The sequence below is a fragment of the Eptatretus burgeri genome, chromosome 8, assembly GCF_056783735.1.
Source record: "Eptatretus burgeri isolate ZD-2024b chromosome 8, Ebu_testis_v1, whole genome shotgun sequence".
Lineage (NCBI taxonomy): Eukaryota > Metazoa > Chordata > Myxini > Myxiniformes > Myxinidae > Eptatretus > Eptatretus burgeri.
In genome coordinates this window covers 26,495,086-26,517,802 of record NC_140968.1, presented here as the reverse complement: position 1 = coordinate 26,517,802, position 22,717 = coordinate 26,495,086, and the positions used below count along the sequence as shown (strand labels likewise).

The 22,717-nt window shown below is 43.9% G+C and overlaps 1 protein-coding gene across 8 annotated transcripts in view; it reads right to left on the bottom strand.

Moving 5' to 3' along the window:
• Nucleotides 1-22,717, bottom strand: part of LOC147021374 (aurora kinase C-like) — a 47,221-nt gene that overhangs the window by 8,169 nt on the left and 16,335 nt on the right. For all 8 annotated transcript variants that reach the window (XM_085891265.1, XM_085891261.1, XM_085891260.1 and 5 more), the window contains exons 6-8: nt 22,476-22,614; nt 21,989-22,137; nt 14,319-14,493 (exon numbers count right to left, since the gene is read on the bottom strand). In XM_085891265.1, the coding sequence (XP_085747391.1) occupies nt 14,319-14,493; nt 21,989-22,137; nt 22,476-22,614 (463 nt within the window). The remainder of the gene's footprint in view (nt 1-14,318; nt 14,494-21,988; nt 22,138-22,475; nt 22,615-22,717) is intronic.

Here is a 22,717-nt window from a genome sequence, read left to right as displayed (position 1 = left end):
AGTTGGGCCTGAGCGTATCTTACCGGCGAGTGCGAGATATTGAGGAGTGGCTAGCGACATCCGTAAGCAAGCGCTTCAACGAGGACGGTGTGTTCTGTCCAGCACAATTACGCCGGGGATTATTCACTACCGGGGCCTTGGACAACTTGGATCATAACCCCTCTTCCAATACTGCAGAGACTTCATTTCATGGAACCAGCATCAGCTTATTCCAGAATGTTGATGAATCGCACCAAGGTGAGATGAGAGAACCAATCCGGATACCACCCCTGTCAAACCAGAAACAGCAGTTACCCGATCATTACACAATCGTGCCACCTATATCGTTGAATCCTGCCCGAAGCAGTATGACGACCCCAGACGACAAAGAGTTTTTGGATGTGGCGAGAAAGGAAGAGGAGCAATGGGTTCAGCACGCATCATCCACACTCGATCTTTATGACGACGACAGCGATGAGTTGACAGCCTGGTCTGCGTACCATGCTTCAAAGCAGCCCTGCCCATCAAACACTAAAGCTGTGACAGCGATGATGCCATTGTTAACCGAAAAATATGCTGAACCGGCAATGGTTAAACATGGACTGGATGTAGTCCGAAAATCCGTAGATAAGCTGAATCCGGGACAAATCCCTGTCATTTCTGTCGACCAGCCCATTTACGCGATCGCCAAAAGCATTCCGTGGAAATGGCCAGATCTGTACGGAGAATCAGTTTATGTTATTATGCTCGGCGGTCTCCATATAGAAATGGCTCTGTGGAGGATGTTGGGAGATCTTGTCAATTCCGGTTGGACCGATATGCTCGCCTGCTCAGGCGTGACGACATGTGGAACAGCAGACTCGTATCTGATGGCATCTCATTTAAAGAATACACGATATCCCCACCAGATTACAGCCATTGTATTATCAAAATTGCAGAATGATGCATTCCTGATGGCCGACGATGGTGACAAGGACCAGGGTCACAATCTTTGGAAGGAGGGCATGCTTAATCGGTATCCAACATTCTTCTTTTGGGACCTTATTCCACATTATGAAATCCTGGTATTGATATTTGTTCGAGCGCACAGGGAGCGGAACTTCACCCTGTATCGAGAAGGTCTTCTGGAACTGGTTCCCCTTTTCTATGCCACGGACCGTGTAAATTACGCTCGGTGGCTGCCAGTCCACATACGTGATATGTATTCACTGCCGCACTCCATTGAAGATGAAGTCAAGGAAAAAGGAAACTGGGTCATTTCAAAATCCGAACGAGTATTTTCATTAATCCCGTCGACCAGTGCCACGAGCAGATGAATAAAGTTGTCAAGTTGTCAGGTGGTGCTGTCGGATTAATGGGCGGCGATGCATTGACAGTGGACACTTGCTGGTCCGGAAAGATCACGACTTCTGGAGGAATTTGCCAGTGAATATCTCGAGGACAGAGGTGTAGATTACAATCACCACGAACAGTCGTCTTCCAGGCAGTGCAGTTTCCATAAGCATGCGAATGACCTGTATGAAGAAATCAAACGGCAAGGCAATCCCTTCCTCGAGACATGTCCCGAGCTGGTAATACTGGGTACCAGAGACTGTGCTGCGGACAGCGCAATCTCCAATTCGCGATCATTGAAAACCATTGGAAAGGCACAGCACGAGGCCTTCGTAAAGGAAGTGCTGGAAGATGGTACACGTTCCATTCATGAACCGTTCAAGAAGAATTCGCTGACTATATTTAAAGAAAAGAAGAAGTCCTTTAGTAAAGGGACTGTCACACCTTGACGATTTAGCCAGCGTATGCCGACGTATGAAAAATTTGTCTAAAACGCTGGCACTCGTCGAATACGTTATGGGTAAGTTTTGTATACGTTAAGAGCACGCTGAAGCACGCTGGCATACGTCGTAGTACGCCAAGCTCGTCGACAAATTTTAACACGCTAAAAATTTTTCAACGTATGCCAGCGTATGACTCGCACGTTCCGCATACGCTGGCCATAAGTTGTAGGCACATTACGCGATCGTTGACACACGTTACTTGTAAGTTACTCATAAGTCAAAACACGTCGAGGTAATGTTTCGCGTTCCCGAAACTTATTTATAACCTACGAGTAACGTGCTTTGAACTTATGAGTAACGTATCTCCAACGCATATTGACGTATTTGACATCTTCCAGACGACCACAGAACTTACTGAACGTGTTTCTAACTTACAACTACCGTATAATGCCGTCTTGGCAGCGTTTAGGCCTTAGGGGAATTGGTATATAAAAATGGGGTTCGCACAGGAGGAACCCGTCAGTGTTCCAGACTCCATGTTTTTTTTGTTTGTTTGTTTTTTTCTTCGCATGACAGTGATGTTGACACTTCGATTTCTAGTGTGGTTATGATTTAAATCGTTGAGCGGCAGCCTTTTAATTATATTATATTATATTATAACCGCACTAGAAATCGAAGTGTCAACATCACCGTCATGCCGAAGAAAAAAAAAACAAAAAAAAAACATGGAGTCTGGAACACTGACGGGTTCCTCCTGTGAAGCCCATTTTTATATACCAATTCCCCTAAACGCTGACAATACGCCATTATACGGTAGATGTAAGTTAGAAACACGTTCAGCAAGTTCTGTGGTCGTCCGGAAGACGTCAAATACGTCTACATACGTCAATATGCATTGGAGATACGTTACTCATAGGTTCAAAGCACGTTACTCATAGGTTAGAAATAAGTTTCGGGTACGCTAAACATTACCTCGACGTGTTTCGACTTATAAGTAACTTACAAGTAACGTGTGTCGACGTGTGTCAACAATCGCATAACGTGCCTACAACTTATGGCCAGCGTATGCGGAACGTGCAAGTCATACGCTGGCATAAGTCAGAAAATTTTGAGCATGCTTAAAATTTGTTGACTAGCTCGGCGTACTACAACGTATACAAAACTTACCCATAACATATTTGACGCGTGCCAGCATTTTAGACAAATTTTTCATACATCGGCATACGCTGGCCAAATCGTCAAGGTGTGACAGGGCATGACGGTGATGTTGACATTTTGATTTCTAGTGCAGTTATGATATGAATCGTCGAGCGGCAGCCTTTAAATAGGCTACGCCACGTGATCGTCGGCGATACGCTGCCGCGCTATGCATACGTTAGACTATCGTTGGGCATACGTTGTGAACGCCGACAACACGCTAAGCATTCGCTGGTATAAGTTATCTATAAGTTATCGAAACGTTCCGTGTACGTTACTAATACGTTATGCATACGTCCAACTCTTTAGGAATATGCCAAAAACTTTAAAAAAAAAACCATCAATAGTTCAGCGTACGCCAGCGTTTTACATACATTTTGATACATTGCCATACGCTAGCTAAAACGTCAAGGTGTGATAATCCCTTAAGCTGGGGTTCAAGACGAAATCCCTCGGGAATGACTTATCTCTCTTCGGACAAATGTATGTTGCGGTACAGCATCGCGATGGCGACATGAATGAATTCTTCCTGCAAGAAACATGTCCGTTTCCACCATCCCTGACGGATGTCGACAAAATCAAGTTTGGAAAAAAAGCCGATCTCCTCAAGTGCCTAACTTCATCTGACGGCACCGTGGAGCAGCAACCACCAAGCACCTTTGACTGTACAATCTTCGACGGCCCTGCGGTTGTACACGCACTCACTCCGAACACGACGACGAAAACATTTGATGACTGCAAAACGCGTGGTTGTGGCATTTATCCATCAACAACTCAAAAACAACGTCCGAGTGGATGTAGTCTGGGATACATATTTGGATGACAGTTTGAAAGCACACGCTCGAGACATGCACGGTCATGGGATGAGGCGCAAAGTTTCTGGATTGAATAATATTCCGAAATGCAAGTCTTTTTTTTGTGCCATCCAAAGAACAAGTCAGAACTGTTTTCTTTCCTCTCGACAAAGCTGATCGACATTGAATTTCCACCAAGTAAGGGGGTGTATATCACCTCGGGAAACAAAGTGCTGACTGCTGGCTCTGGACAGACAATGTCGGATTGCAACCAGGAAGAAGCAGAAACACGCATTGTAATCCATGTCCTGCATGCGCTGAACACTGGTTCTCGAGTAATTCAGATCTGAACAGTCGACACCGATGTGGTTGTCATATTGCTGGGAATGCTCCATCTGGGAAATCAGCAACACCCTGACGCTGACATATGGCTTGGTTTTGGTTTTGGAAGGAACTTCCGAACTTATCATATCAGCGATTTATATCACCGCAAAGGCGTAGCAAGATTGCGAGCGCTACCCGTCTTTCGTGTGTTGACAGGTTGTGACACAACCTCTGCATTCATGAATAAAGGGAAAGCAACGGCGTGGCAGGCATGGTTAGAAACTCCAGAAGTCACGGACGCCTCCGTACATCTGGCGGAAAATCCATTCATCATTGCTGATCGTGATTCTCACGAGTTTAAGGCGTTTGAGAAGTTTGTCGTGCGGCTATATGATAAGTCTGGCAACTCCAACTCAGTCAATGAAACCAGAAAGAACCTGTTCTGTCAGAAGACAATCAAGAGTTTGAACCGTCTACCACCAACACAGGTAAGTAGCGATGCCGAATTCTAACTCTGCTATATTCACGAAAATTATTCCACATTTACGATTACTCCAGAAAACATTCCTGTGTATTCCCTCCATATTATTTCAGGATGCGCTGTATCAACATTTCAAGAGGGCATTGTATCAGTCGAGTATCTGGGTTACCAGCGATGAACCAAAACGACGTGATGTCATGTCGAATGGGTTTGGTTGGACCGCAGAAGATAGTTCTAGGCAGCCCGTCTGGATCACGCAACCTGCAGTTTCAGCCGTCTGTAGACTGCTGATAAAGTGCAGCTGCAAGAGGCAGCGTCGTGTTTGCAAGTGTGTCGGTACCTCCTTGAAGTATACGCCACTTTGCCGGTGTCAGTGTAGAAAGTAATTGTGAGTACCAGATACTAATCACCTGACTTGATTGACACTTGAAGCAACAAATATCATTTCTCGACTCTTGTTTGTAACTGATGTCATTTTCCAAATGTCGCCATGGATAGTGACATTTTCCGTAGAAGTACGGCTACAGAACATGTTCTGTTGTGCAGCATCGCAGAAGCTGTAGTCAACCAGTTCTGACCTTCATCTGCAATCGGTAGATGTAGCCCAGAAACGGTAGTCTCCAGCTTCTGTGATGCATCATGAGGACATCATAATACCCAATGTACGCAGCGTCATTGCACTTTTTACGACGTCATATCCTTCAGGGGCATCACAACGTACTCAAAAGTGGATTTCGGGACACGGTTTCCATCTGTTTGAACTATATTTACAATAATTTCTCATAGTTTTATGATAGTTGAAGCAAACTGAGGAGATTCTTCAACTATTTGCTTCAATTATTTCCTGTGATGACGTCATAAATACCATATACGTCATCATAGCGGCTTCTAAATGTATTTTCCTGAAAGATTAGGGGCACATTCCTATCTGTTGGTAATACATTTATATGGCCTAAAATAAACGGCTCCAGAGATATAGCGGATTCCTTACCCTTGTATCATGACCTTGACCTTGACCTTCAGAGGCAATTTTTTTGGTGGCTCCTCAGACAGAAATTTCTGTAATAATTATAATAAGTAGCTGCATGCCAAATTTGGTGCTTTTATCCGGCTTGTAACGGTACCATCCTATTTTGCTGTTAACAAACCTCACTATGAGGGGACGGACGTGTGCTACACAAACCCCCTGACGGATCGCTACTGGTGAATGGACTGCGTATCTACATTAGGTATTTCTGAACACCGATAGGAAGGACATATCTGAGGCTTGTGAATGTACAGGGCAAGTTTAAAATGAAGATATTCACAATTAATCATGGGAGTGGTGAGTGGGCTGTTGTATGGGCTGTGAGGGCTGTTATCTATGTACATATATAAAAAGATAAAGGTGTTTCTGTGTGTTAGTCATAATCTTAGCTTTCAGGGCGAATACGCCGAAATCACCTCTGTCAAAACCGAGATTCATGCACAAGTGCACGTTTTAGGCAGGTTTACTCAATGATATTGGTGAAGAAGTGTCTGTTTTGGGCCTTGGGAAAACGTTAACGCGAGATGTTTGAAGGTAATCACGTGACCCGGAAGTGCTTTGATGTTGACCAGTGAAGAAAAAAATTATTCAAGGAAAGGTGAATGTTCATTCCACTTTGTCTTCTGCGATTACTTACGACGAGGACGAATCATATCTTAAGGCCCGGTCACACCTTGACGTTTTAGCCAGCGATGGCAACGTATTAAAATGTATGTAAAACGCTGGCTTACGTTGAACTTTTGATGTTTTTTTTTTAAAGATTCGGACGTATTCATAGCGACTTGGTCTTATGTATAACGCATTGGTAACGGACACAGAACGTTTCGTTGTGTTATAGATAACTTATACCAACGAATGCTGAACCTGTTGTTGGCCTACACAACCGATGCCCAACGATAGTCTAACTTAGGCATAGCGCGTTGCACGCATCGCCGACGATGTCGTGACGTAGCCTATTAAAAGGCTGACGCACAACGATTCGAATCATAACTGCCGTAGAAATGGAAGTGACAACATCGCGGTCACACCTTGGCGATCTTGCCAGCGTATGCCGACCTAAGAAAAATGTGTCTAAAACGTTGGGGCACGTCAAATACGGTATGAGTAAGTTTGGTATACGTGAGTAGAACGCTAAAGTACGCTATCATACGTCGTAGTAAGTAGAGTACGTCAAGAAATTTTAAACATGTTCAAAATTTTACGACATACTCGGCGTATGACACACGTTCCGCATGCGATGGGGATAAGTTTTACACACGATATGTGGACGCTTACACACGTCCACAAACGCTACTTATAAGCTACTCATAAGTCGAAACACGTCGCGGTAATGTCTTTTTTACGCGAAACTTATTTCTAACTTATGTTTGACGTGCTTTGAACCAATTCTTTACTTAGTCCCAACACACATCGACGTATGTAGACGTATTCCAATGACGTATTCCGGTCGACAAAAAAAAAAAAAATTAACGTGTTTCTTGCTTACAACTGCCATATCAAGACGTGTTCCCAGCAGTTTTGGGAATTGGTATATAAAAATGCTGCTCATAAAAGGGGAACCCAACAGTGTTTTCGAGTCCTTTTTGAGTCGATGTCCATGTCAGCAGTAACAGTATCAGTATCAGTATTAGTATTAGTATTAGTAGTAGTTTGTTCATGTTGGCAGTAGTAGGTGAGTGTGAGGGGAGGGTGTGGGTTATGATGGATCCTCCTTGCGTTTAACGATTTAAATGATAAACTCAACGATTTAAATGGCTGCATCTCCACTATTGAAAGTAGACGCTTGCGCTCAACAATTGGATTTTTTTTACACTCAACGACTTTTAACCGTGTTGGGGAAATTATTACTCTCTAGACAAGAAACCTTTGCCTCAGTCTGAGTAGGTCAAAGTGTTTGTGTTTTTCCTCTACTGTTCTACTATTTAGTTGTTAAGGCCTACCACCTACTTATAATCTTGTCTTTCTTTGACACTTTGGACATTGCTTGGGTTTCTGAAAGTACAAGGTGACCGGGCTGATAAGCTGTGCATTCTGTTTTTGCGATCAAAGGCCTCTCTGCTTATAAAATGGAATGGATATATGGGGAGGGGGAGAATGATCAGGGAGAGAGCAAATAAATGGTACAGAAGAAAGAACTCCTTGTGGACATTGATTATTACTGGACTTCTGTGGTTTATTTTATCCCGATACATGCAACACTGAGTCGGCTAGACGTTGAATCCTCGAGGAGGTCAAGATCCCTCAACAATCAAGAATCCTTTCGATCACGACGCGGTTCGAGGACAGAAATCCACGTCAGTTGGTGCCGTGACTCGGATTCGAACCGACGTTGGTGCGGTGTTCGTGACTGGAGGTGCTTAATCTGCCGGAGGCAGTGCCTGGAGGAACGACAAGTGCTTGAGCGAAGGTAAGGGAGAGCGCTCTCAGCAGGTAACGCATTTCGAACAAAGAAAAGTTCATTGTCAGATAATTTTATTGAGAGAAAGAAGAGGATCCGGCAGAGGGAGTCCGTTTTAAAGTAAATAATAAGTACTGTAGTTGTTTTAGAAAAGTGCTGGAGAAGAAGAGGAGTCAGATGACAAGAAGAGGCTCGTTGAGGAGCCAGATGCGTAATTAAATAGGCATGATGAAGCGACATGCCACATGTTTGCATTGATACGGACCGGCTGTGAGAGAGACGCCGAGGACACGGCTGAGACGCCGAGATAGGGTTAAAATAGATAAACATTGTAAGTTACCTGTTTGTAAGAGTTTTAAGAGTTACTTTTTGTTCATTGAATTCACTGGAAGTTTGTTGGCAGTGAGGTTGTTATATTATATTGTGTGGAGGTTTTACAGATTTGTAAATGCAATGATTTGCACGAAACGTTTTGTAGAGTGCAAGAGATGATTAACCAGTTGGGAGCATGGTGGGTGATTTGTTCCTGAGAGTAAAAAAAAAAATGAAACTTGTGCGATTCCAATATTCACTGCAATGAAACGTGTTCTGTTGGGATTTTGACGATATTTTAACTCGTGCTGAGTTGAGCTGTGGGTCTGTTTGAAATGGCATGTTATACATTCTTTGCGTTGTATTTCCACGCGAAGGTCGCAAACTACACTGTGTGAGACCCCCTCCACTCGATCTGTGGGGGGTGGCATATATCTTTACACTGAGTCACGGCACCAACTGATGTGGATTTTTGCCCTCGAACCGCGTCGTGATCGAAAGGATTCTTGATTGTTGAGGGATCTTGACCTCCTCGAGGATTCAACGTCTAGCCGACTCAGTGTTGCATGTATCGGGATAAAATAAACCACAGAAGTCCAGTAATAATCAATGTCCACAAGGAGTTCTTTCTTCTGTACCATTTATTTGCTCTCTCCCTGATCATTCTCCCCCTCCCCATATATCCATTCCATTTTATAAGCAGAGAGGCCTTTGATCGCAAAAACAGAATGCACAGCTTATCAGCCCGGTCACCTTGTACTTTCAGAAACCCAAGCAATGTCCAAAGTGTCAAAGAAAGACAAGATTATAAGTAGGTGGTAGGCCTTAACAACTAAATAGTAGAACAGTAGAGGAAAAACACAAACACTTTGACCTACTCAGACTGAGGCAAAGGTTTCTTGTCTAGAGAGTAATAATTTCCCCAACAACCGGTACCACTCAGCTAGTTTCATTGTTTACAATGAACGATTTAAATTGCTCTCACTCGCCTTTGTTTTTTGACGCTGGGGTTTGGAAATTTCAAGCGTTTCTTCTGAACGTGTTAAAACGCTCAAACTCGACTATTTTAAATAGACGCTGCCGATGGACAATTGGAATCATAGCCAAGCTAGACATCGAAGTGTGAACATCCTCGTCATGCCGAAGAAAAGTTTGAAGAATGCTGCAAATAAGTGTCCTGGCCGTGGCCGTGGATGCTGACGCAAGGACGATCCATTATACCGACGTCTTTCAGCCTATGAGTAACTTAAAAGTAACGTCTGTCGATGTGTGGCAACGATCGCGTAACGTGCCAACAACACGTTAATCATAGGTTAGAAATAAGTTTCGGGTACGCTAAACATTACCTCGGCGTGTCTTAACTTATGATTAACTTACAAGTAGCATGTGTTGACGTCTGTCAACGATCGCAGACCGTGCATACAACTTGTGGCCAGCGTAGCGGAACGTGCGAGTCATACGCCGGCATACGTCGTGAAATTTCAAGCATGAAAAAATTTGAGGACAACCAAAAAGTACAACGTTTAAAGCCAACGTACAACAACGTATGGCAGTGTTTTTCAGCGTGCTCTCAATGTTATCAAAACTTAGCCATAACGTATTCAACGTGTGCCAGCGTTTTAGAAAAAAAATTCAAAAATCGGCATACGTTGGCTAAAACGTCAAGGTGTGACCGGGCCTTTATTCCACTATTCTGATATTCATTTGGTACTGTAGCATTTGTGGTGTTTTGCCTCATTGTACATTACATCGAATACACTGCATCACGCGTGCTGTGGTCGACGGCATGACGTCGTCACGCGGAGGGAGTGGTTCATGGCTGGTGTGATGGAAAAAAAAATAACGGATCGCTCTTGATGCTCCTTGGTTTTGTGGCATTTCTCCAGCTTCCTTCATATTGCAGATTACAACAGCATTACATTCAAGTCCAACCTGTTATTGCAATTGTAGTTACAGGAGGTGCTTCCAGACCATTATCTATACATACTGCTGTGCAATTATCCACGATATTTCACATCCAAATTATTAGTACCATTGTGCATGTTTGTACTAAATTAGTTTTCGATAAATTAGTTTGTCGTCAATTATGTTTTCAGGGATTGAAACCTTGATGAAGAGCCCTGCCCAGCTGATGATCCCGATAGTCAGAAAATCAGTTTGTGTGTGTGTGTGTGCGTGCATGTACATTGGTGTGTGTAAGTATGTATTTGTGTCTTTTTGATTTTGTATCCCAACCAGCATTGGGTATTGTGGCGACTGCTAAAAAGGCGGTAGGACGGCGCATTCCACCTTCAAATTACCCGTCAATCTGGCTATGGTTGACAAAGCGATGAGATGTGCAAAATTATTCTGGACGAGGTGTGCTCCTCAAACGCTGTAACTTGATCGTGTGCGATAAATGTACCACGTCGCAAAAGCAGGCATTTGAAGCACTTGACCAAATTCTCCAAGATATTTGACAAAACAGTTCATGTATAGGTGGATTTATTCTTGCCGGTGACTTGAGCAAAGACACGGTCAATCGACCACCTTTTTGGTGTAAAGCTCGACTGCTCTGGACGCTGGTGCTCAGGCAGGTGGTGGCGAACCCTATCAATAATTATCCGAGCAAAGACCTTGCATGGCACTGAGAGCAACGTCAACCCTCAATAGCTGTTGCAGCCCTGGCGATCACCCTTCCCTTTCCAAAGAGGGACAACAAGGCCCCTCTTCCCGTCAGTTGGGATGATGCCTGGGCTCCAGACAGAGCACAGAACTGCATGCAGTGACACGAGTACGGTATTTTCACCAGCCTTGAGAAGTTCAGCATTGATGCCACAGAGCTTTACATCCTTTCAAATGTTTCACTACAGCCTGTGTTTCCACAAACAAAGTTGGTTCACAGTTGATTGGAGGGTCAGCAATAGGGATAGTTACACCCCTGACGTCCAATTCAACATCCGGTGGGTCAGCCTGGTACAGCCGCTCAAAGTAACGGCACAGCTCACTTCGGACTTCTCTGTCAAGAGCCCTCCACCCTCTGCTCTAGCTGCAGTACTGCGAGGGATGGGTTTGGAGGAACGCAATGCATGAATTCCTCTGCAAGCAGTAAGAGAATCACTTGACCGCAGGTGATGCTCCAGTCCTTAAGCTTCCTCGCACATAGTTTTAGGCCTCAACTTCCTGAAAAGCTCAGCTCTGCCTTTAAGCCTGGCCCAGCGATTCTGGTCAATGGTATCCAGTGTCCCTTAGGAGACAAATTTCTTCTTCACCTGACGGTAGGTTCCAAGACCTCCACCAGCAACATCAACTCCTCAGTTACCCCTCTCATCCTTGAGCTTGCCAACATCCAGCCCAGGCTGGGATGACACCATTCTCCTGGATTTAAGCTGCAACTTCAGAGTTTCTACAGCAAGCCTGTGGTCAACATTGAAAAACTGAGCGCTCTGGTAGACCCTGCAGTTCTGAGTCATCCTGCAGCACCTATCAACGAGCACATTGTCAATCTCCTTTGCCACAACACCAGTGTTGGAACACCAAGTCCAGCAATGAGCCTGTGAGTGCTGAAACCATGAACCATCCTCCCCAAGTCCACAACTTCTTGCAAAGCCAAGGAACTTAGTGCTATTGTGGTTCAGTTCCAGAACCATGAGGACCAACACGTCTCATAACCAGCCCTAGGAGTGCCAGTCGATACAGTGGAATCCCACAATAGTAAAAGAGTATCTCGCCTCGGGCACCGATCAACTACAGACTCAAGCGCAGCATAGAATCATTCCTTCAGTGAGCTCACTCACCTCAGTCGGTACATGTACAGAGACCAGGGAAATGACAAATCCTCAATCTCATAATATGCTTGTTGACCAGTGTTACCTAAATTATCATGAGTCAGCTTATTGGACATGGCTATTGCAACCCCTTGGGTATGGCAACCATCAGAGCGACCAGACCAGTAGTCGTTGTAACCACACTCCATGATCTCGCTACTATCAAGTATCCGAACCTCAGCGTGATGCAATACCGATGTCCAAATGCTGGAGCTCAGATGTTAGTAGTGATAGGTGATCATCCTCTCTTAGGGATAGGATATTCCAGGCACCCTGCGAACGGACCGTTTTCGGTTAACCCGAGGAGACCACCGTCTGGTGGACAACGCCTCAGCACCACCCAAATCCGATCCAAGAAGGTCACCCCATGCTTTTCCTCTCATCACCAAAGAACGGGGGTCTCGAAGGCTTTGCCCCAATCCCGTCACCCAGTGATCTGCCCTGCGAAGGGCAGCTGCACAGGAGGTACTCCCAACGGAGTTGTTTTTCAGTTTTTTTATGCATTCTTTTAATGCGTTTTGTGGAATGAAATGCTTTACGGTGGTCAGAGTGCAAATCTTGCCACCAACCTCCAAGAAAAAGGGTAACCCAACTGCAGGAGTACGTCCGCAGACAGTTGAGCTCCAGATATGGATGGCTGTTGGCTCACAAGGAACTCCTCCACCCTTTTACAGGTTTTGTTTTTAATCCTGCTGGGTGTCCATATTCACACCCTCTCACCAGGAAAATTGGTGGGGGAGACGGTTTAGTCGCCGACAACCTGACCATGAAACAGGTTCGTACAGGTTTACATGGTACCTGTAAGCAAGTCACAGATCCGATCTGGCCTGACCTGACAAGAAGGCTCAGAGACGAGAGACAGCGACATCTTGAGGAGGAAGACGCTGAGGCTGAGGACGACGATTCACATATCTTGTACACCAGAGGACTTGCCTATGTCTGGACACCTCAGGGTCATGGTTGCGTGTCCCATCGCGCTGCATCGCTCCTACCCATCTTCCCCATCCTTTCCCCCGTATTCTCCAACATACAGTATTTTGAACAATGGTGCAGCTCCTTTGGGCCGTGTGAGGTGAGGGAGAAAAGCATCGACCCTACTTTACCTTTCTTCTCAAGTTCTTCTCCCCTGATTTAATGAGGGACAAGTCTTTTGTGTAAATAAAACTGTACGAGAACGAATAGGTGTTCAGTAAATCTGCTCTTAAGTGCCTTTTGCTTTCTTACCTGTAAATATTTGCTCTTTCATTATTGCTTGTGTGTGTGTGCATGTGCAAATAAACAATTGTTTGTTGTTGTTTCCAATCTATCTTGGTTGTCCTTTCCTTCAATGGTCCGACCGTGTACAAGTACAGTTAGATGGGAAGTTGTTCCCCACCTGATTTGCTGTTAAACCAGTGCTGCACCTATCCGTCCCGCTTGGCAGAAGATCACCAGGTGTGGCACTGAAAGTGTGGCCTCCAGTTAGGTTGCGGTGCCAAAAGAAAGGTATTGTGGAAACATCAAAGCGTAACCCTGCTCGGCCGATAATAATCTAAGTCAAGCAGCTACGGCTGTGCAAGAACTACAACCCGTTGTAGTTCGTACAATGGAGTTATTTGTGGTTGGCGGCCTCAGGACCGGGTGTTCGGGAGAAACTCGAGTGCTTCCCCTCGTGGCGAGCGCCGAACCCCGTGCCATAACAATATACATACGTGTTATATCGCAAAAGGCCTGATTGAGCATTCACACATTTTGAAAGTCACGCATTGAGAAGAAGAAAACCTTCCTTATGGAATGGAAGCATTGCACACATCTCCCCCAAATTAATAAAATAAACACCTGAAAATGCCATTTGATATTAAACAATGAATTTCCAAACTCAAGGTTGATAACAGTATGTTCACCGCCGTGGTAAAGCATGTGTGCTGATGTTTGAAGTATTCGCCGGTTTTGGTCCGAGGAAAGGCCAACACTCAAACTTCAACCGCACCTCGTTTGCAATGGCAATGAGCACACTTATCAACTAAAAGTTGATTAAACAAAAAAAAAAAATTAACTGCTCACACAGACAAACAATAGCCTTCGTTGACTGGTATTCATATCAATAGCAACATCATGAGGTGTTTTTAAATGGCAGCATTTTCATGAGATGTAAATGGAACCTCAAAACGACTTTTGTGATAATGAGGAGAAATAATTACAAATATTGGTTTTAAAGACACCAACGACATTGCACACACCCCTACCTTGCTGATAAGTTTGTAGGTCTCGCCTTGGCGTTCATTCTCAAAGGGCGGTTTGCCATTTAGAAACTCGTAGCAGAGCACACCCAGGCTCCACAAGTCAACCTTCTCGTCGTGGGTATTACCCTCTATCATCTCCGGTGGCAAGTAATCCAGTGTGCCACACATCGTGGTGCGCCTGCGGAGATCAGGAAGTACAATTCCACGACCCAAAACAGTACATTCGTCATATCAAATCAATGCAATACCATCATGTGAAAGGTTTCATTAATATGCACCGACAAACCCCTTCCACACTCAAAATGCAATAAAATAATGCATACAGTGGTACCTCTCCTTACGAATGTCTCTACATACGAATGTTTCAGGTTACGAAGCGCCTGAACGGGAAAATATTGCCTCTAGTTACGAAGGCGTTTCAGGATACGAAGTCAAAAATACAGTACAGTACGCGCTGCTTTTCGCTGCTCCCAGAGTTTCCCGAACGTAAACAAACTTGTAGCTGCTCTGCCATTGGCTATCGCCTAAAATCTGCCTGGCAACCCTTTGCGTATGCGTGTATCCCAGCATGCTCTTCGTGTCCCCGTCCCGCTCTGTAAATATAGTTAGACTGTATACAGTCTATGGTCCCGCTACGAAGTGCTCGGACAGTGTTACAGTACAGTACGCGTGTGGATTACAGTAACTTTTATTCACAATGGACCCCAAGAAAGCAATGAAGAAAAGTGGACAAGGAGAAAAGAAGAAGAAGTGAGTTTTTCTGGCCATACAAACAAAGCAAGAGATAATAGAAAGGTATGAATATGATAATAGAAAGCTTTCGACGAAGGAGCTGCAGGAATTGGAGGTGATGCAACACACCGCGGTGTAGGAGGAGTTCAAAGAGGACGAGGAGGAGGAGGAGGAGGAGGAGGCAGCCATTATTCCATCAGCCCAAATCAAAGACATTTTAGGAAAATTCCATGAAGTCTCGGAATTTGTTGAAAAGAATCACCCGGAAAAAGTGTTCACAAGTCGGGCTATCGCGCACTATGACGATGTCTGCCTCGCGCATTTCCGACGGATTGTTAAAAGCCGGCAAAAGCAGACGTCATTGGATCAATTCTTCACGAAACGCGAGGCAAAAAACACTGCTGATAAGGACCAGTAAACAAAGAGGCCAAAAAGTAACGAGAATAGCAGTTAAAAGGTAAATGAATATTTTTATTACCTTATTTCCTTTATTCTTTCTTTTTTACATTATGTGCCTCTCGTTTTATGTTTATTGTGCGGTAATCTAATTTTAACATGTATTTGTTTCATGTTCTGATGCATTTTTATGATTTATTAAAAAAAAAAAATGTCCGAATTTTGCGGGGCTTGGAACGGATTAGCGCATTTACATTCAAAAGGCGTCTCTACTTACGAAGGTTTCAGGTTACGAAACTACTCCCAGAATGAATTAAATTCGTAAGTAGAGGTACTACTGTATATATATATAATCCATCCATCCATTAGGACCATACTCTGTGCAGAGCGTTGGTGCCGCCGAAGCAGTCTCCTTGGCTATTGGGAACAATCCTGGACGGGTCGCCACTCCGACACAGTATACTAGCATGCTGGCACTCATTTTGCCGACCTCGGAAGGATGACAGGCAGAGTCAACCCCACCTGGTGTTAATTCAACAGCTGAGCGGGATTTGAACTCAGGACCCTAGGATCCCAAGCCCACTACCCTAACCATTAAGCCAACACCAGGCATATATATATAATGCACCTTCAAAGACCCAAATATATTTCATTAGCAAACAATTTCATTCCTACCATTCACATCAACTATCACTTAGAGCAAGCAGACAAAGATTATTGTTTGGGTGTTTATTTAAAATAGAGTTTCCAAACAAGAAAACAATGGAGACAATGAACAACACAGGAAATGCAAAGCACCATGGGAAAACAAATGAACGACATGAAACTGTAAACGAGTAAACTATGCATGCAAAGATAAACGAGAAGGGCACTCTTCGACGTCGCCACGTCGCCAGATATGCTTCCGTACACATTATTAAATCATTGTACTTGTACCAAGTTTGATTTAAATCCCTAAACCCAGATTTTAAAAAATAAATAATTCTGGCTGTCAGACCAAGCATCCGATCAGGTTGAAATTTAAAACATGTATTTCCCCATGTCTACGAGATCATAACTGTGAAGTTTCACGCCGATTGATGAAGCGGTGCAAGAGAAATAATTTTATGATTTTTGTTCAATCCAATATGGCTGCCAGACCATGTGATCGATAAATTATTCATGAACACACTGGTATCCCCAAGGTTTGGGGAACATGTGGGTGGCTGCTGAAAAAAATATGGCTGCTGAATCACATGACTGATGACATCATTTCCCCCCCCACCCCCCCCATACAATTGAGCCCAAGATAACCCTCAAAAGTTTTGATACTAATGAGAAAAGCATTCAGGCTAAGCGCATGTAAGTGGTTACCACCCCTATTTTAGGGCATACCCTGACTTGAGTGGCATTTTTGAAAGTCACAAAGACTACTACTGGTCATGAAATTTTGTTCATTGCACAGACAGTGTTCCATAGGACCTTAAAATATGTAGGTTCATGGGTCTATGATGTATATTACTGAATCTACAGGATTTTTATTGAATACACATGCCCAGTATTGGCCTTTTTTCTTGTTTCACCTTAAAATATGACATATATTAAACCATGCAAAAATACAACATATAAAACATTCTGAATGAAATTTCTCATCTAATCAAAAGGTTGTCACCCACCGTCTGAGGAAAATCAGCATTTGTGTCGGTCAGTGGTGGATTTGCATGATATATGCACATTCTGGCATATTTTTATTTTTTCTTGTTTTATTGCGCTTTTAGAGCCTGGGACTATGAAATCCTCGAACAAAATGACTAGTTTATCAACAACTCATCTATCTATAATTCCAGCAATCTGTGTGTGTGTGTGTGTGTGTGTGTGTGTGTGTGTGTGTGTGTGTGTGTGTGTGTGTGTGTGTGTGTGTGTGTGTGTGTGTGTGTGTGTGTGTGTGTGTGTGTGTGTGTGTGTGTGTGTGTGTGTGTGTGTGTGTGTGTATGTGTGTGTGTGTGTGTCTGTCTTTCTGTATGCGACCGCCGTTTCTCAACAACTGCCGGTCCGATCTGATTGAAACTTGCCAGGAATATTTCTGGGGAGCCACTGATGTGCCTTTTCAAGGTTTGATATTAATCGGATAAGCGGTTCCCAAGTTACGGCCATTTATCTGTCGACCAATGACAAGACACGGTGCTATGACATCACGAATGACGTCACAATTAATGTTTATTTATTTATTATTATAAATTTTTTTTGCACGATTGACGGTCCGATCTGATTGAAACTTGCCAGGAATATTGCTGGGGACCCGCGGATGTGCCTTTTCAAGGTTTGATATTAATCGGATAAGCGGTTCCCAAGTTACGGCCATTTATCTGTCAACCAATGACAAGACACGGTGCTATGACATCACGAATGACGTCACAATTAATGTTTGTTTATTATTATTATTTTTCTTTTGCACGATTGACGTCACAATTCTTCTTCTTCATTTGGTATGACGTCACAATCGATGCTGGGGACCTGAGTAAGTGCCTTTTCAAGGTTTGATATCGTTCTTCATCCATTTCAGCTGTTTCCCAAGTGTTTCCCCAAGGTTTGGTTGTGTGCGCTATATACAATTGCACCGAGTTTGAAATGTCCCCGGCGTCGTCTACCACGTCTCCGGTGGGTCCAGTCTCCCCCCCCCCCCCCACGTGCCTCAAGACAGCCAATGACGGCCGTCCGGTAGATGCAGTGCATAACCTCGACGGAAATGGCGACAATTGACGGGAATACCCGAGTATTTCAATGGAAATTTGTGAAACTAATGTGTTATATATGTGAAAACCATTTAATTTATTGCTTGACAGAAAAAAAACGAAGAAACGCTCCCCTCATGTACGAACGAAAGACGTCATTTCCGTCCACCATGGCATTTCACGCCGAACGCAGAAAGCCAAGTTCTTCTTCTGCCATCATTCTCTTTAATATTAGCCATAAACAAGTGTTTCGTCTTGCATTAGTAGTTTAAATTTACTTACAATCATTCTTTTGCGGCCCCCTGCCACGTCGTATCGAACGATTTCATTCCTTCTGTTATATATTGTTACGGATTCGCGCCCGCCGGCGTGCTGACGGCCACGTAACTCGAATCGCGGCACGTCGCCCACCGGACGGACAATCCAGTCGTGACCCTCTCGGACTAACGCCGGGAACCAGTCACGGGTGGACCTTTCGGTCTCACCGCGATCGAGCCAATCGGCCCCCGCGTGGGATAGGGTTGCTCGCCAAATTCGACCTACCTAAGTACCCACACGGAGGGTAGACCGGGCGATCGCACCTCGCCGCAGGTCAACTTCGGACACGGGCCACTTAAGCGACCCGTTCCGTACTATCGGGATAACCGAGCGGTGTTATCGTCGGCCTCGACGGTTCGATTAATTATCGGGCGTATTCAGCCCACTACCAACCCTTTACGTGAAGCAAGATGAGGATTCAATGAAAGAAATGACGAAGCGAAGCGGGAAACAGTTCAACATAAAGCACATTTATTCGCGATGAACGGAAAGCACACATATACAATTACACCAAAAGCACATAGAAGGAAAAGAAACACAATGCAATTTTACACAAAAAGCAAATGTAAAAGCGAAGACACAATGCAGAGCTATCCGACTACCGAGCACACGGCAACACTTATACAATTCTACTTCACAGACGGCGCCGACAACACATACCCAAAACCAAGAAAAAGAACACCCTCAAGGATGAGGCGGGCCTGAGGCCGAGACCGGGTCGGGCCTACCCGTCTGGTGATGAGACGCGGAGCGGCGATGGTGCCTCAACTCCGCGGGCCTCGCGGACAGTGTCTGGTAGGGGGTGGGAAGGGGGCCCCCTTGGTCGCACTATCTCAGCGCGGGGGGAAACAGGAGGGGGTTGCTGATGCTCGGGGAAAGGAGGATTTTTACTCTGCCTCGGGTCCCGCGACGAGCGTCTCCACCTCGACCAGGTCGCGCCGTCGGCCTCCCTGGTGTGCAGCTCCCGGCACCGACGCGAGCACCCCCTCGTCTGCCTTCGCCGCCGCCGCCTCTCCACAGCTCCGTCCTCTTCGCTCCGACTCCAACTCCGAACTCTTCCTCCGGCGAACTTCCCAACTGCACTCAACTCCAACGCACACGACGACTACGACGACGACCCTCTTCTGACGAACGCAGCCGCTTATATAAGCCCCGTGGCTTCGCCTTTGACCCCCTGCCTTCGACCTTTCACCTCGCTCCCCATTGGCCCGAGAAAAAGTGGGCGTGAATGCATTTTGATCCATGAATTTGCATATAGCGACCGCCCTCCAACGCCCTGGAGGCGGGGCCAAATCGCCCCTCGCTCACCGATTGGACGGAACAAAAGTGGGCGTGAGTCGTTTTTGATCCGTTTTTGGAGCGGAAAATCCGTGGTTTTGCACACGCTGTTCGGCGCGCGCCCTGCACGAGTCCAATACCGGTACCCACAAGCGGCGCAAGAACGGTGGCGATGCGACGGTTGCGAGGTGTGACGGGAAAGGTCGTGGCTGTTGTGGTGAAGCGGCGTTGTGGTGGGTGGTTGATGTTGTGACGACTGTTGAGACGTGGTTGGTGGTGGTAATCATGGCGGTTGGTCCAAAATAAAGATAGCAAAAGAAAAACGGCTATCCTGAAGAGTCGCAGCACGCATAAATGACATTTATTCCCTCTAGACAACGGGTTTGGGCCTAACTACACATATACTTACCGAGATATCTCACCTAAGGGACCTGAATGGTGGTTTGCGAATTTGGTAACCACAACAATATATATATATATATATATATATATATATATATATATATATATATATATATATATATATATATATATAAAAATATAAAGGTGCTTATCACAATAATAACAAGATTTTTACATTTCAAATATTAAGTCCGCTTTTTAATTGTTTTTCAACTGAAAAAGCATAAATTGCATATTTTAACATTAGTATACTCATTTGATTCACCACACACGCTGTATTGAAGGATTTCACTTGTTTTGTATTAGATTCTATGAATTAAGGCACATCAAAAATATCATTGATGATATTCTGACATCACGTTTCCCCAGAAAATGAAATGAGTGAAAAGAAAAGAACAAAAATTCTTCCTGTGTGACTAATCAAATCTGACTTAGGAATTGACTGTCAGGTCCTACTACTGGGATACCACATTAAAAAAAAATTCGACCTGAAACAATCACCAAAAATGTGAACATTAACAACAAAAAAAAATCTTTATTTCTCAGAAACTGAGCTGGAGAAAACCTTTAAAATTATTTTGTGTAACCCTCTTAAAAACCAAAATTATTTTTGTGGACCCTCTTAAAAAAAAAACCCCAATCAATTGCAAAAATAAAATGACAAGCGAGTGGAGAAATTCCAACAGGAAAAATATGACATCATTTATTCAAATTTCACGATGGAAAGAGCAAATGCAGATTTTATGATTTCTGAATACATCGATGCACATAACTACGTCAAGAACCCAATGTGGCGATTACCAACAAAGTGGGCACAGATGCACATAGTATGGACTGACCAGCCAAAAATATCACCAATTCCTGCGATTAAAGGTCAAAGGCAAGGATAACTCGAGAACAGAACAAAGTGAATGTCACATTATTACCCTGCGCTCACGAAGCGAAAAACAGGGTAAAGCAATCGGTCATGTACGTGTGCCGTACATACGTGTCTGCATTTTTAAAACTCATTTTCTCAGCAACCATTAATCCGATTGACATGAACCGTTAGCCTCCTCCTGTATAATTTTTTTCGTCATTATTATGATATCATAATTGGGCAAGTGCAACGCTTGAGCCGGTCAGTATGAAAAAAAAACAAATTCTCTGCAAATGTTGGTCCGATTGATACAAAATTTTGACCATAGGTGTGCCTCCTCCTGTAGAATTTTTTTTTAAGTCATAATTATGACATCATTGGTCACGTGGTACAGGCACCATCTTGGAAAAACTGAAAAACTTTGCACCTCCACATCCCCGAAATCGCTCCATGGAAAAAAAATAAAAATTACACATGGCTCATTGTCAAGTACTCCCCATGGGGAATAAAATATGTTAATGATGATGTCATCAGTGCTTTCATTATGACGTCATAATTCAACAAGTAAAATGCTTGATCTGGTCAGTATGAAAAAAAAAATCTCTGCAGCTCTTGAAACCGTGAACCGATCAATGAAAAACTTAAGTAATTGATCAACTACCCATGGGAAACATAGTTTGATAAAAGTGACATCAGTCACTGGTTTGGCACCATATTGGATCAAAGAAAATAAAATTAAAATAAAACAGAAGAGTTGATTTGCACCTTCTCAAGACTGTGCAGGGTAAGTATTCTATGAATAGCATCCAGTTATGAAAAGTGCTCAAAAAAGATATACATATATACATATATATATATATATATATATATATATATATATACACATATACATACATATATCTGCCATTTTTCATTACCGGCAATAATACAATCAAAAGGGGATTTTTTTATAAAAAAAAAAAAACTTAAGAACTTACTTTGAAGAAGGTGCATGCACAGACCATCCAAAATCTGCCATCTTCAACTCCCCCTGGAGACCGAGCAGCAGGTTTTCTGGCTTTATATCACGGTGAATCACCTTCTTGGAATGGCAGTACATGAGGGCATTAGCCATCTCTGCTATGTACTGAGAAGAGGCAGATAAGGATGGTGGAGGTTAAAGACGATTCACAGTCTTTTGTCGAATCAATATAATCCCACAATGGTTATTCACCGTGGCATGTGATACAATCAGCCAGGCTCAGCATGGGCAGCCCCAAGCACCACACCCAATCCACACCACCTCCAATAATGAACAATTTATTTCCTTTGACTATCCCATTCCTATCATCATCTTTTCTCCATTTTATCAATTTACTCCCTCATAGATGTAAATCAGAAGTGTAATCAACATTATTGTCATGGAAACTAGCATTTTTCCAAATACAGAACACAATCCCAACCACAAGACAGTGGGTGGTATACCGTTGCTGTGCGAGTGTCATTGAAAAAGCCATGCACTTTCAGCTCCTTGTAAAGTTCCCCTTTGGCCGCATACTCCAGTATAAGGTACACTCGTTTCTCATCGTGAAAATAGCCGTATAGCCGCAGGATGTTGGGGTGCCTGAGGATCAGATAATAAATAAACTGCAGGTACAATGCAAATCTATTTTGTTTCTTTTTCAGAGAACAACACTCAAGGAAGAGCTGAAGACTTATTTCTCATA